Source organism: Odontomachus brunneus, unplaced genomic scaffold (assembly GCF_010583005.1).
Source record: "Odontomachus brunneus isolate Ranch 3 - 2012 unplaced genomic scaffold, Obru_v1 Obru_scaffold_126, whole genome shotgun sequence".
NCBI classification, from domain to species: Eukaryota; Metazoa; Arthropoda; class Insecta; order Hymenoptera; family Formicidae; genus Odontomachus; species Odontomachus brunneus.
The window spans coordinates 244,747-261,324 of NW_022639576.1; the positions used below are offsets into that span (position 1 = coordinate 244,747).

General features: G+C 39.0%; 1 protein-coding gene across 4 annotated transcripts; it reads right to left on the reverse strand.

Annotated features, from left to right (window-relative positions):
• Positions 1–1,965: 1,965 nt before the first annotated feature.
• LOC116849761 (GATA zinc finger domain-containing protein 21-like) lies at positions 1,966–14,771 on the reverse strand. 4 transcript variants are annotated; one of them, XM_032827237.1, is made up of 8 exons: positions 14,444–14,771; positions 13,226–13,381; positions 12,548–13,005; positions 11,836–12,082; positions 9,260–9,457; positions 8,938–9,187; positions 8,619–8,815; positions 1,966–8,351 (listed from the first exon to the last, which is right to left on the reverse strand). In XM_032827237.1, exons 1-8 carry the CDS (start codon positions 14,582–14,584, stop codon positions 8,211–8,213), a joined length of 1,788 nt encoding a protein of 595 aa, XP_032683128.1. In that variant the 5' UTR covers positions 14,585–14,771; the 3' UTR covers positions 1,966–8,210. The 4 variants fall into 4 exon arrangements, with proteins under 4 accessions (XP_032683128.1, XP_032683129.1, XP_032683131.1 ...); XM_032827238.1 differs by having other exon boundaries at positions 8,198–8,348; XM_032827240.1 differs by having other exon boundaries at positions 8,201–8,351; positions 8,619–8,794.
• Between the last annotated feature and the right edge of the window lie 1,807 nt (positions 14,772–16,578).

Consider the following 16,578-nt stretch of genomic DNA (forward strand, 5'->3'; position numbering starts at 1 on the left):
AGAGGGGGGGGGGGGGGGGGGAGATACGCAGGTGAAACCTCGCGATGCGGATTCAGCTTACAACAGATCGAGGGTTAAATTTATTTCCCTTTTTTTTCTCTTTTATCGATCAATCGAAGCCTCGCGACTCGCAACCGCATATCTTGTGCAAAATATACATTCGCGCGGTTTCCATCGCGATTCCATTGCCATCCGTTGTGATCGTATTATCGTATTATATCCGCAATAGAAAAATAATATTCAGTCGATTAGTTCGGATTAATACTCGTGCTTAATGAGATAATGAGGAGGAAGAGCTGCTGGAGGGTGTTCTCGAACACATAGCGTGTGAAGGGCAAGCTAGTGCCGAAGCTAGAGCGAACGGACGGCGAACTGTTAATTGCTCAGCGACTTATGTCTTCGGCTTTTAACGGTCTTCGTACTTTTGCATGTCAGTTGGACGAAGTAACGGGAATCTCTCTAGCCCCGACTCTCTCTCTATGGGCTCACATTTGATTTGATCTATGAGAAAGTTACGTGTCGACGATTGACGAGGTAATCGTTCGGAGAGTCTTTCTCACGCGTTGCGCGTTTAATTGCTCGAAACAATTGGTTCGATCTAGCGATCTGAAATAGTGTTGTTAGACGAGTCCCCTTTTTGTGCGCATCGAAAATATCAGACAGACTATTTTTTGTATGAATTTCGAAATGTCTGTGACATGCCACATGAATTTTAGGTTTGAGTTTAGCAGTGCCCTCTGAGTCGGTCAATGTGGAGAAAGCGCTCGATCATTGTAGATCGTACGTTTGCGTCAATATAAATTTCTTCACTTTACCCCGTTTCGTTACTAAATCCCATACTATACATTTCCGACGAAACAATTGTCCTAAAAGTGTCGCCAGAGAATAAATACATCGATTCTAAATAGATTAAATATTTCATAAATTAATAAATAACTTTCTAGGGATCATTCAAATAAGCGCCATATATCTTTAAGGTCGCTCCCTGAAGAGAACTGTTCGCGAAACGTCGGAACCAAACACAGGGCAGGCGCGGTCTAAACCCGGAAAACGAGCGGCACTTTTAAATAATCGAATTGCTCTCCGCTGAATTCATATTACGTTCAATACGCATTGACATCCGAAAAGGGAACTCACTCTAACAACACCGATCCGAAACCGTCGTCACTCAACCGTTCACTCAAATCGTCCGGGCTGATCCCAACGTCCTTGCCCATAGCCCGCCTGCAGCGAGCTCCTCCTCTCTGCGCGTTTAGTTACAATTATTTCTCTTAGAAGAATTTCGTATACGTACAATGCCGACAATGAAGTTTACGCTCCCGTCGAGATGCAAGATTGTTTCGACGTAGCGTGAATCTACAAATGCGGGCAAAGGCACCCAAAAGCGCCGCCGACTGCGTCGTTCGCGAGTAAAAACGAAATAGTGGGGAACAGAGGCGAGATAAACAAGCATACGCGGGAGCGTACGCACGGTGTGATGCCCGGTCTTTGCCAACCTTTAATCATTATTGGTAAAGATCGACCCCTTCGTTCCCAATTAGTTGACGTTGTCGCGCGCGCGCGCGACTCGATACAATTTTCGCGACACAATTCTCCGCAGCTAAAACAACACCGGGGGGACGGGAAGGGGGAGGGGCGATTTGTGGGCGAGTAGAGAAAAGCCTGCATTTTGCGTGCTAAAATATGTGGCCGTGTCCCGCGTTTGTAAAATGTAATATATAATCGTAATAATAATATAATAATAAATTATTAAGCCAGTCGTCGCGCCAAAACTCGCACGTAAAAGATGCTGCGTATACGATACATATATACGAGTATGTTCGTACGTACGTGTGTAAAATACAATAAATTAGCGTTTAAATAATATTTTGGAGAGATGGGCTACGTAGGGGAGGAGAGATTGTAAAAATGGACGTACAAAAACAAGGGGAGACAAGGGGAACGGGCAAGAAAAGAGAAGGAGGGTAAAGTCAATAATTTAATAATTAAGTAAAGTAAATCTCGCCGTTGTGTGTCGGGGGTTTAAGTAGCGTCGGTTCAAGAATCACTTATCCACTAAGATCAAACGTGTAGAATACTGATACATAAAAAAAAAAACGTATGTATAAAAAGCCTCGGCTTCATCATCGTCGAAACAAACCCATGGCGATTATTCGCGAAATATATAACTATACTCGAGAAAAAAAAAGATCTTACGAAAGTTATGACAGAAACAGAAGACGAGAGGAAAGGAGCGTCGCGTCAATCGAATATGCGCAAACAACGACGCTATAATAATTAATAATAATAATAATAATAATAATAATAATAATAATTAATAATAATAATAATAGCGATAGCGATAGCAATACTCAGATCATAATTATTATAAAAAATATTCTCTAGTTCCACATTTAGTAGAGAGCTCAAACCTAATCTATACTTTAGCGATGATGATAATGAGAATAATTATTTAATCAATAATAATAATAATAATAATATTTGGATGAGTGTCTGTGTGTCTGTGTGTTTGTATGTGTGTAAAAAACTAATGATTAAAAATCTACAATATGCCAATTATAGCTGAGAAAAAAAATATCTAACACAAGAGAGAAATATATAGATAACCGTTCCTCACACATTTCTCGCGAATGGTCTCGCCTCTCTTATTATACAAAATGTACGTGGACCCCGCTTACAGATTCGAAGATCAGATCAGTTTGCTGTGACATCACATACCCCCTTAGAACGAAACGAACAAACGCGCTTGCCCATCCAGCGAAACTAAAAGTCGACGGAATTGGAGTCTCGGGGCATATCTCTCGGAGGGAATTCCAGGTAATACTATGACGATAATACTAAATCGTTCTCCCGCGAGAAACGTTGGATGGACACGATGTGATCTCGGTGTGCTTCGACTTTCGCCACTAGCCCGCGAGGTAATCCCCCGAGTATTTGAAAGCGAACGCGTTTTTACAGCGACCGGTTTTTAGCAGCGACGCAAGCTACCGCTTGCGGATTATTCTTTGCTTGTTCTTGCCCAACACGCTACATTCATCAGTCGGACTCTTTTCGATCTACCGTCTATTATGTCACTTTCAATAAGAGAATAATACATTACGACTCTCCGTCTCTGATTATACTTAACGCTAGTGGCTTCCGATTTATTGTTATCTGTTACCATATAGTGTATCGTTTTAACCGCGACCTCTTTTTAGAATTTATACCATTACATGGCTCAATTTCTCTCCTTTTCCTCCTACGCCGACTTGCCTTACGATACTTCTTACGAACAATTCATTTTGTATAATGTCTTGTAGAAAAGATAGGAAAATGGAGTCACACGAGTTTTGATTGACAACGACGACGTGGTATAAAGCTACTGTAAACTTTCGATCTATTTCGGTCTACTGGGCGACGTCGACGAGCCGTGTTCTTTCTGTTCTGTTCTGAACGAGAGGAGAAAGAACGCCGAATATGTGTCGAAAAGGAAAAGAAAGATCATTTGACGTACACGAGACAGAAGCTCCGGATCTCGCCGCGTTTCTTTCTTTTTGTTTTGTATGTACATACGCCTCGACGATTCGATTATGTTGCTGTTATTCGTACGGTTCCGATATAATACGTAGTAACATAGAATATTTCTCCCACGCGTACGTATACACGTATGCCTATACATATATATGGTGTAGGTTTGTGCACATATACATGCACACGCGTATGCACGTATGCATGCACACATCTATATATTATAGTATATGTATTTGTATACATATTTATACATGCACGTTGGCAACGGAGCTCGACAATGGTTCGACCGAGCTTAACAGTGAGCGTTTCTAGCAATTCTGACTTGCAAACTGAGATTTTTAGATCGATACATTCAACTAAAAATCTTCAAATCAAGTGTTTTGTTACAAACAAAGTGTAACAAAACAAAGTGTATGAAACAAGTGTATGAAACAAAGTTGTATTCTTTTATTTTGTTAGAATTTAGAAATTGACATTAAAATAGGTATTCACTACAACCTTCGTTGATTACTTAGTGATGTCAATCAAACGTTACTAATTAATGTAAGATTTCTAAAATGTTGTTGTCCCTAATTTTTAATAAAATCGATTATATCGACAACGTAACAATATAATGATGCACAATTTTTTATACACGACGGTCAATAATAATTAATCCGTGTAAATTGTACACAAATTTCCCTGAGCAGTACAAAGCACGTGCAAAGGGTGAACGTTGAATCTATAGTGGCCAATTGTTGACTAACTAATATGTGCTGCTAAAGTCACATATTTATTTTGAACTTTCAGCGACTTTGAACTTTAAGCTTAATCACTAGTATGTATGCCATACACGTTATACAAAAACGCTCAATGTTAAGGAAAATATATTTAGGTCAATAATCATTCCAAGCTCAATTTTTCTAGCATATATATGTATATACATGATATCCCTATCTGCAACGCTGTTCTCTTGCACTTAAAAATTATCGGACAAATTTGGAATTAAATCCTTTTTCCACGAAAAATTCTTTCTCGAAAGTTATACTTTTCTTTCTTTTTTAATGTTTAAACGCACTTGTAAAATATCTTCGTAAAAACTCTTACTCTGAAATTTTTTTCTTATGACTCGCAAAGTATCGATAACATCGATAATTTGGAAAAAGAAATCGATTGCAAATGAGTTCATAGAGCAAAAGAACGGCGTTGCCAGCGGAAAAAAGTATTTGTTGTTATAAGGCTCCTTTGATAACGACTAACACTAAAATAGCTTCTTCCACGGGCTGCTGCGAGCTGTTTTCGAAATCTCACGAGAACGTTTCGAGGGTCTCCACGGAAAGAGCGACAACCGGCTCGTTGGGGAGGTACAGAAATAAAGAGACATACGTAGTTTCGCGATTTTGAGGGGAAAAAAAAAACAAAGAAATACAGAAGAAGAAGAAAAAGACGGAGGACTAAGAATAGAGCGTCGGCGGGAAAAACATAATAAGGAAGATTCGGGAAGAACAAAGAAGACTGCTAAATTTTCATGTACGTCCTTAACTATCCTATGTACGTAGACTAAATCTATTTTTGGCAATGTTGTTTAGGTATACGACATGTTAGGTATTACGATACCATGAGTAGATGCACTGGCCATAGTATTATGCGCTATGTAAAGTCGCTTAACACCCGTTCCTGACACGCGTTATCTGTACAATTCTGGAGAAATAGCGGAGACCCCAGCCCACTATGTTTTTCATGTTATTACATTACACGGGGGATTCGGATTGGAGAGAAAAGAAAAATATATATTATATATATATGTTTATATAAATGTATTATATATACGTATAACATACTATTTATATAAAAATATATATAATATATATATTACATATATATATACACACATATATATAACACAAGAGTCGACAGTAGAGGCATATCATGATTTCGAATTATTGAAAACAACGCCCGAGTTGACACTGAAATAATTCCAGTCACGATTTTACACCACTATCCCGTGCACCTCCACTTTTTTATATTTCCTTTTTCCTCGATGGGGAGAATCCTACTTATGTGTAGAACAAAATGTCATTCTATTTAGAAAGAGTTTAAAGGGATCCCTTCTCTGTCCCTACTGGTGATCCAGTATTGTGGTGCCCTATCTGTCATGTAAAAGAGCTCAGCGAACATTAAAATAAAATAAAAATCTTTATTAGAGAGAGAAAAACTTGTAAAACTTTAGCTGGGATATCCTGTATAATGAATTGAAAAGTCTAATCGACTCTAATCAACTTGATACAGTTATTCACAATACACATAAACATTGTGAAATTTCAAAGTAATTGAAAGTCACATTAGTGTAGCGATATTAAGTCATTCTAAAAAACATTGGAACACATCGAAAAATTACAATTGAATATCCCACAGATAACTGTAACATTGAAAGTACGTCGTTACAGATCAAGATCATCTATTATATTGCATTTCAAAGCTATATTCTACAAATTAACTTTCTGTAATGTACACTCCTCAGTTTGTTATCGTTAAATGATCTGTGTAAATGTATATAGGAGGTAGATATGGACCCTAGTTTCGGTTATACTCTAATAAAATGAAAGCCTCTCCAATCCGATCCTGTTTGTGAGAGAAAGAGAGAGTTATAAGGGGAGAAGCCACAAAATATATACATTTCTATTATATTACTATTCATAGAAATTGGCTACGCAGCAGCAGTGGAGCGGTAAAATTCATGACCTTTAACGTATGTGACGTACGAATAAATGTTACCTAAGTATTATTACTTTCTTAAGTTGTCGCGTGTTTCTCGTTCGTCATCGAATGGATAGATAGAGAAAGAGAGGAAGGGGGAGAGAGCGTGTAAATGAGTATCCGTAATGACGACGACAACGATACATAACGCCACGCCGTATTCATTATTGCTTTTCCGGAGTTTTAGCTTATGTGATTGCGTATGAGTACGCAGCCCGAGATTAAGTACAAGTCTTCCGAGAGGCAGAGGGTGTAGAGAGGAGTGAGGAAGGGAGAGGATTGAAAGAAAGGAAATGAAGGAAGCAGAGTAAGAGAGATAGAGAAAGAGAGAGGAGAGGGTGGAAGTTTAGACATATTAATCGTTTCCGCACAATTATAGCAGTCTCGTAAACTCGATAGCATCTACAGGTTTCTAACTTAAGGCTCCGCAAGTGCATCCTCCGAATAACGAAGAAGAGAGGAGGCACATCTGTGACATAGCTGCTAGCATGCTGCATTTTATTCAGGCCCCGAAGTTTTCTATTGCGCCAATCCTTTTCTATATTTTTTATTGTCAACCGCTCAAATTTTTCGTCATCGGACAGATACGTTAAGATGTTGCGTATGAAATGCAGGATCTTTCGTTGAATTTTTCATACATCTCTTGCGCACAAAATAAACATTATTCCTTCCAGTCGAATTGAAATAAAAAGCTCAATTAAAATTATTCACTTTGCGTTAAATGTTAGTTAAATTTCTTCCCCCTTCCCAAAAAAGAATTTCACACGTATACTACTATGTCATCTAAAATCAAATAATTTTAATTTCCCTATGAAAAGTTAGAGAGAGCAAAAATATATATTAAATATATATTATTATATATTATCAATATATATTTTTAATATATAAAAAGGCTTGAAATTAACTTTTCATTTTTTCAATATTATAAATGATTAATTCTGCTAAAATTTTAATGAACTTTTACTATCTGTCATGATATCATTCTTTTTCACAATTCCCTACTATTTTAGACTCTACTTTTTGACCAAACAATCTTGATAAGTCTTTACGACTTATTGACAAAAGTGAATTAATTACGATAAAATATATTTAGAGAGAAATTTTATATAAAGCTATATATAAAGAGATTCTATGAAGAGATTCGATTCTCAAAAATTTCTGTATATTTTAGGATAGTATAGAACGATAAGAGGTCATTAATTGAAATCAATTTTTTAATGTAAACTCCCACATAAAATATCCAAGAATCAGAAAGAAAATTATTATATACTCAATACTACAAAGTAGTATACTACAAAACAGTTCGCTTACTGTTTGTATTAAAATAAAGTGAAAAATCCAACATTCATTATGCAACGTATAAAAGTTCGAGAGGACCTTCAAATTTGGAGCGTAATGCAGATGAATGTTGAAAGTCAAAACGACCTTGCAGGTACGCCATTGGAGAGGCCGTCGCCGTCGTCGTTACTGTAAAATCCCTGATTGAAACGAGACGACGGCGATAACGACGACAACGACAAGCGTCCCCGAGTGGCACCACGGGTAGTTCCGCGGCACATGTATGTACAACGGACGAGCGTACAAAATTTTGTATAAAAATATTTTCTTATATGTGTGTCTCTGTGTGTTCGAGATGTGTGTTCGTCGGTCTCTTTAGTGTACGTGTTGTGTGTGGATGTATGTACGTGTTATGTATGTACGTGCATGCGTATACGTATGCACGCGTGTCTGTGTATGTACATCATGAATAATTAATACTGCGTAATTAATATCATCTCGTTTCATCGTGCGCGCTGAGCGAGAGTAGTGGCTCTCTTCATAACACTGTCGGGATCTACCGCATCCGTCATAAAATGGCTCGCTATTTCTTAGTAGAAAGAAATGGAGACTTGCCGAATGCGGACTGTGCCGTCTAGAAAGCTTTCGTAAGCATACCTAGGCGTGAAAGTTGATCGAGCACTCTCTCAGTGCGCCTGATCCGAGAGCGAAGTCGCCACCAAATTCAGGGGAACATCGGAAACGTTCTCCTCATCACCTTCGTCGGCTTCCTCAGTGTCCACGGACAAGTGCCGTTGCACACGCGTACCCTCGGCTTTCACATGCTGCTGAAATTTTAACGAGTCATGATTGATGCAGCCATAGACTCGTAGAGAAGGAGCAATCACAGACACAAGAACGGCTACCCGTATAAGAAATTCAACGGTGCTTGACTTATCTTTTCGGTTACTTGCAAGCGTCACAAATGAAATTACTAACCTTTACGTCTTTGAACGTACAAGATTTTACTTTTCAAAGTAATCTAACAGAAGCGTTAAATGCAAATATAAAAGTATCGCGTACAATTTGGATGCTCGACCATACGGTTAACTTACATGAATCATGTAAGTAGACAAAGGTAATGTATAACTGATTTGAGCGGCAGGTGGGGGCGGGTGGCCAGCGGCTATATGCGGGGGCGTCAACGCCATCATCAGGTGGGGCTGAATTTGTCGTCGAAGAGCCTCCATCATGCTATCATCGCGATCCATTTGTTCCGCTGCTTGAGGCGCTAAGATCGTGTTTCCTTTTTCTGAGAATTGTTATTAGTCTTCAGGAGGGATAATTTTCTCCCGTAAGATTGCTCATACGCTAATAATACATTAATATAAGGAATTTAAATACTGATTTTAATTGAAAAGGTTTCTCTCTTACTTCTGTGCCTCGTCGGTTTCTCGCCCTTCGGTCTACGCCTGCGCGTATGTATAGTATCCCTCCGCATGGTAACCGGACGATTAATGCCGTGTAGCTTGTAATACAGCCCGCAAGCATTGCACACCATCTCGCCCTTCATATTTCTTCTCCAGATAGTCGTCGTCATAGTTCCGCAATTCGAACAGGACATCTCCACCTTCTTCGCAACGTTACTACTTTGCTGGTCAAGCTGTTGTTTTTGTTCGTCCATCTGTGATAATCGATTGACGATGTTACGTGTAATTATTTACGCTACCGTATTCTATAAATGACGCAAAAATACCTTATTCTTTATCTTGTTGGGCCAGGTAGTGAAATCCTGCGCTTGTTCTTCGTTGTGTTCGTGCTGATACGCGGTGACGACGTCTGGACTCGCCGGGGCCTTGCTTGGGTAACTCTGTTTCCTGCGACCTTTCGTCGTCGTCGCCTCCTTACGGCTGATGCTGGCAGGGCTAGACGGATTACTGTCTATCGAGGCACTCTGTCACAGATGGGATATCGCGTTTCTTTATTTATTTTGGCATTTTCTCTAAATTAATTGCTCGAAACATCACAAAAAATTCTTAAAGTAGGCAGGATAATATTATCAAACATACAAAAACACACACACACTATTATTTCTAAGCAACATAAAAAGCCCGAACGCGAGTCATTATATACAGGGTGTTCGACAATTCTTCAGCCGTGATGTATAGATAGAACAGCAAATGTCATTACAGTACATCTACCGTATCGCGCGTAATCATTCACTAATCTTTTTAAATTAATAAATAAAAATCCGCGTGGTTTTACTTGTAAAATAATAGAGAAATTCTTAGTCCAATTTGATTTAATATACCAGCATACGACAGATATAAGCATGCGCAATGGTAGAACAGTAGACGTCGCCATCACAACTCATTTATCGTATCGCGCATGATCATTCGCCAATCCTCTTTAATCAATCTTTGGGTCTTTAATGACCCAAAATTTTATAAGAGCGTTTGCGAAATAGTAGAGAAATTTTGTGTTCTATTTGACGAGTTATACTTGCATACAACGGGTGTATCATGAATTGTAGACCCTCTATGTATATTATATTAAATATAAAAATAAAAAATTGATCTGCTGTAAGATATTTAATATGCTCGAAACGTATTGTTCCAATTTCTCCTTTTACCTAAAGTATATAACTCATATTCTAGATATTTTTCAAACTTTCCATCTGTTGTATCATAGCTATGGGAATCTTAGCAATTTTCCAACGGAATGCGCAGGTATAGGCTACGGATTATGGTAACGCTTTCTACTTGTTATCAAGATGGAAAGACGTGACTGAAGAAAGGGCGTTGAAGATCCCAAAAAAACTTCGTCACAAGAAAAATCTGTCTCACTAGGTGTTAACAAGAGATAAAAGAATCTCTAACATGTATCATCAAAGTAGCAAAATCTAATCGTTTATGAAATCATGAAAGATACTGTTTAAGACACCAGACTAATATAATGCTCTGAAAAAAATCGTATTTTTGGGAATTAATTTTGCGAAAATTGATCAACCGGATGTTTTGAAACATTGTACGTTAATTAAATAATTATTAAACTTTATATTACTATTCTTGTTATTTAGAAAAACCTATATACATATATGTATGTGTGTGTGTGTCTATATATATAAACCTATAAATAAATATGTGGTCGAACTCACAATTGCAAAAAATATCGCTGCAACCGGCGAGAGAGATAGCGCCCGTTTTAGTAACCTAAAAGATCAAAAAACCAAAAAGTTTCTTAAATAATATTCTTATAGTTAGATGAATCTAAACTTTAAGTTGTAGAACAAAAACTGCAGAAATAATAGTTGTTTAAATTGAATATCCAAATTTTGCGTATTTTTTTTATTTTGCACTATTAAAAAAGGTATTAAGTTTAATGTTTTTCTAAATTTTTTAAATTCATCCCCCAAACTACAAGCATATTATTTAAAAATCTTTTTGGTTTTAGATCTTTTTGGTTTTAGATCTTTCCGGTTATAACGAGTGCTAACTTTTTCACCGATTGCAGCGATATTTCTTGCAGTTGTCAGTTCGGCCACATATTTATTTACAGACTTTTCTAAATAAATTTTTCCAAATAATAAAAATATAAAATTGAATAGATAATTAATATATAATGTTTTAAAACATTTGGTTTACTCATTTTTGCAAAATTAATTGTCAAAAATACACTTTTCAGAGTATTACATTGATCTGGCCCTTTTTAATAAAGAAAAAAGAAACTATACACTATTTGCTTCTAATAATATTGATATCAATATTTCTTCAGATTTTATTTATGATGAGAATTATTTTTAAAATCAAGGTAAAAAAATTCAGAAGTATTGAAAATAAAAAAGAAATTAAATAATATTTGCTTTATATCTTGAATACAAGAAAATTCTCAAGATACATTTTATATTTTGATACATTTTAAGACAGGAAGCTGATACTACGAAGCTGTGAATTTCGAAGGTGTTGCCGGTTATCTTTTATCTACGGGACGATACCTGCAAATGTATGTTCTGAATAGACCTAAAGGGATTTCTCAATAGACCCAACAGGGGCCTAACGATGGTCACCCGTAGAAAGGTCCCGAGGATTTTCCGTCGCTATACCTGCGAACCTTTTTCTGCTCCGGTATCTGGTGGTTCACATTTAGCAAGGGATTTCCGAGAAACTATTTTATTCACTCGGAAAATGAATATTTTTTTTAACGCCGTTAAGTATGCAAGGAATGTTTTATCAAGGAACAATACGTACTCGCAGACTCCTATTCGTGTGAACATCTCGACTGATTCTTACAGAAGTATTTTTTATATTCTGTCCGCAATCGGTGTTCCCTTACCTTATTTTCTAAAGCTGCTACATTGGTACGATTACCGAGTACGGGGCAATCGGATACGGTACGCTCCATGGTAGTCCCTTGGACCTCCCTGTAAAATCTGACTTGCGGAGATAACTTGTCCGAATCAACGGTGGTAATACCGATCTGCCTATTGTTGATCAAAGTGCGCAGCAGATTGGTCGCTTCGCCGGTAAATCCATTGTTCAGCTTATCGCCGTTCGTTCGAGTGATTTCCAAGCTTCTATTGCTGCGTTAGTAATAAATATACCAATGTAAAAACACGCGCACCTCTTATGGTTTTCATCATTGCTTGTGTATTTGCCAAAAATATCATCCATTTTCAGCACCACACACCATCGATTATCAAATAGACTCGAAATATTTGCAATATTGTGCCGGATAAATTGCTGTAAGTAATTTAATGGCGATGCACTTTGCCGAAATTTTATCGCCAAAAAATAATAATACAAGAATATAGTTATCGCAAATACAATACGACTATCTGTCTCTTTCTCCTTATCACTCTCTCTCTCTCTCTCTCTCTCTCTCTCTCTCTCATACACACATACACGCACGGACGTACGCCGCGCGCACTTTCACACATTTTATCTGTGAACAGTTGACACATTGTACCTGTAAAGCTCAGGTAGTTACACATAGATAAGATTGGAGGTAAATATTAGCCAGACACAAACAGACTCAGCTAACTTACTTAGCTAGGGCTTGCCATAACTTGGTCGTTTCCTGATCAATGTTGGTGTCAGAGCAATTGCTTTCCGGAGTGTCCATCCTATTAACCGGGCTACAATTAGCTGTGTTAGGCTCGGAGTCATCGTGATTACTCTCCATCTTAATTCTTTTGGTGTCCATCGTGTCGTAACCATTTTCTTCGCTCTCGATCTCCTGCTCGTCACGATCCTCTATCTCCAATCGGTCGGAATCTGAACTGTTGGAGCAGGTGTCGTCCCCTGGCTCGCACTTAACATTGTAAAACTCTGGCATGTCGTCGTTATGCAATTCCAGATGATGCGTTTGTGTTTGAGGTATTATGTTTTGATTAATGCTGGCCGGCTCGGAGTTAGGCTCCTCATTGAACAGTATCTTGCTCAATTGGAGGAACGATTGCAGAGGGCTCGCGCCCGCTACTTTGGCAGTGGAGAAAGACTTTTTCTATAAATAAGAGTTTGTAAAAATAAAAGGATGAAGATACGACTTGTGTGTTCTATTTTTAGTCTTTTTATTGAAGCAAAAAGTCAGTTTAAGCTATAAATGTATAGCAATGTGTCACATAAATATATACATAAATATATACATATATATATATATATATATATAATGTATATAATTGTTATATAATTTTATATAAAAAAATCACATCATAGAACAATACCTGCTCGTCGTGAGACGACAGTTGCTTGGCATAATCCAGGTACTGTTTGAGTATAATGTCAGACTTGTGCGACACCTCACGAAAGTTACACAGCGCATCCAACTTATATACACACCGATGGCAGATAAATGTTGGTAAGGAATCACCATCCTTCACCTATAAAAAATATATTATCTGTCAAAGTAATATCGTAAAAAAGCAAGTGTTTTTAAGAAGAAATGTATCAACACATGCTTTCCAACTGGAATAATTTTTTTATAAGACTCTGCTTATGTGATACAGTGCAATTATTTGTACAAGTAAGAATGACCAGTACTCAATGAAAAACTTGACAACAATTATGAAAATATGAGGACATGTGTACGAATTCTTATATACTCTTAACGAATAAAATATAAAATGGAAAATATATTCTTAGAATGAAGGAAAAACTCGAGTCGTTACTTATATAAGTAATTCGAATGATGTTTCGAATGATGAAAAGTTATCGTGCGATAATTTACGCGCTCAGGAATTATGAAGTCGTACTATGCGAGAAATGGATTCGCGTGTCTCTAATTCGCCTCGCAACTCGCATCGATGCTGGATATCGATAAGCGAAGGCACGGATAACGCACGATACGACGTGACAACGGAATCCGCGTGTGAAACCTGATAACATGCCAACCAAATAAGGAGCCGCAGTTCTCTCCCCTCCCTTCGACTCGCACCGTAGTTCCGCTTCTCGTTCGCGCTGGGCTTATCACTGCCATTTTAAATGCCGCTGCTGCTCGTCGGCTTATCTCGCGGACACATCTCTTGCCAAACTTTCTCCCGTGGCACGCGCACATATACACACTCGCTCATACACACACATACACACACATACACGATACTCGCGGTGACGCGATCGCGAGCGCAAGCGTGATCGCAAACGCGATGGAGAGAGCGAGTCGGAGAGAAACGAAGAGAAGGGGGGAGAGAGAGAGAGAGGGAGAGAGAAAGAAACTGACTGATCTCGCGGTATAGAGAGCGCGAGAGCGCTTCTGGTGCGAGTGAGTGAGTGAGTTAGTACTGAGTGAATGAGCGAGTGAGAAGGAGAGAGAGCGACAGAGACGGAGGTAGACGACGGTGACGACACGGGAAGAACGCAGACGGAGAGACGCATACACAATCGTGCGAGTAGTACAGATGGTCGCGTTTGATAAAAGGGAATTAATCGTAATTCGAGATACTCACCGTAAGCGACAGACATGTCAGTATCTTGGCGGCGAAGTCTCGCTGGGAGCCCTCCTCCTCCTCGAATATGGACAACTTGACACCGTCCGACGATAAACAAAGGCGACACAGCTCGTAGAACTTCGGCGGTACCTCGAGCATAATTGCGAGTTCCGGCTTGCCTGCGGCCCACGTAAAGCGCGAATCATCAAGAGATGAACTCTATCAGCGGTCGACGTGCGATCTTTCTCCACTGCCACTATACGCGTTCAGCAACGAGGATGGCCTTACGCGAATCACTTATCACAGTCACCGCCGCGGCTCATTGTCAGCGGCACAGTACACGAACCGCCACGTATCACGCGACACAAAGATGAGACAGTTCCTGATCGAATAATCTATCGACGCGACACCATCTATCGGCCTGCTGTTTACTGCTACGCGTTCCGTATGGCGCTTGTAACAATCAAGAGCCGTCGGCGCCTTATGAGGGAGTTTTTTAATGGGTGCTTTTCAGCTACGTTATACTGTGTTACACAAAACCAATTTATTGGTTACATATTATCTAAAATATCTTGTAAAATAATATGCTGGTAACCAATGCTGTAAACCAATAAACTGGTTTTGTGTAACACAGTGTACGTAGCTGGAAAGCACCCAATATCGGGTCAGGTGACAGCATAGACATAGTAAGAACAGACCGAGCGTGTCTCTACTTGGCAAATCTTGAAGATCGGTTAGAAAAAAATAGAAAGCAGATGCAGAAAGAGACAAAAGATAGGTGCCGTCCCACATAGCAAGAATGTCCCAAATACATCATAGGGATATCTTGAAGATATTACATAACCCAAATATATCTTTAGGATATCCCTATGATATATTTTGGACACCTCTGCTGTGTGAGGTGTAGCTTTCTCACTGTATCTAGGAAAGAATGAGAAAGAAAGATACACTGTACCGGGTGGGACCCGATTGACCACGATACGATTGGACACAGATTGTAATGATTGGTTCGACCTAGTAATTCACTAGATAATTCTTTTCATCGGTTGGTTGTGTCCAATCGTACCGTGGTCAATCGGGACGCTCCCCACTGTACCTATCGTCTCTTTCTACCTGAGCTTAAGATTTTGCGCCTCATACTCCATCCTTCCTTCAATATTTGGCTAGAGGCGCTGCCACAGCATATATATATATATATATATATATATATATATATATATATTTTTTTTTTATTTTTTTTTTTAAGACCTTGAATAAGTTCTCGCTGATTTTTCGTGAAAATTAATGCTTTATTTAAAAAAAGTCGTAAAAAACAGGGTCACTGAAAGTATTGTCTATCGCTAGCCACTACTTTTTCCCATCTTTCTGGCAGCATTTGAATTCCACGTCGGAAAAACGACACGTCTTTTGAGGCTATTTATGAGTCGACTCTTTTTTTGCATCTTCATAAGAATGGAAGTGCTGCTCAGCCAGGCCATGTGCCATCGATCGGAACAAGTGATAATCGGAAGGGGCAATGTCTGGTAAATACGGCGGGTGGGGTAGGACTTCCCATTTAAACGTTTCCAAGTACGTTTTCACCGGTTGTGCCACATGTGGCCGAGCGTTGTCATGTTGCAAAATCACTTTGTCGTGTCTCTGCTCATATAGCAGCCGTTTTTCCTTCAATGCTCCGCTCAAACGCATCAATTGTAATCAAAAGCGATCTCCTGTAATGGTTTTGTTCGGTTTGAGCAGCTCATAATAAACTACATCCAGCTGATCCCACCAAATGCAGAGCAGAAGTTTCGAATCATGGATATTCAGCCTTGCCGACGATGTTGATGCATGGCCGGGCTTACTCCACGATCTTCTACGCTTAGGGTTATCGTAGTGTATCCATTTTTCATCGCCAGTCATGATATGATGCAAAAAACCTTTCCTTTTCTGCCGTTGAAGCAGCTGTTCACGGGAGCGGTGCACTTGGACACTGTGCACTTGGACACAGCCAATCACAGCACCGTGTGATTAGAGACATTTGTAGGGTCCCTTGGAACAGCGACTTGTGATTGGACCGTGTCCAATTGCCCCGTGTCCAACTGATATACACCCGCTATTCACACGTGAAAAGATGCCGTTCGACGTCCTTGACTTCAACTCATATGGCATCCAAT

Bases quoted from the DNA above. Each gene is read 5' to 3' on its own strand.
- LOC116849761 (XM_032827237.1), bottom strand. From the start codon at position 14,584: ATGCTCGAGGTACCGCCGAAGTTCTACGAGCTGTGTCGCCTTTGTTTA. The intron at 9,188-9,259 runs GTATTTTTGCGT...CGATTATCACAG, and splicing joins CCAACAAGATAAAGAATAAG to ATGGACGAACAAAAACAACA. The intron at 8,352-8,618 runs GTAAGTTAACCG...TTAAAATTTCAG, and splicing joins TGTCTACTTACATGATTCAT to CAGCATGTGAAAGCCGAGGG.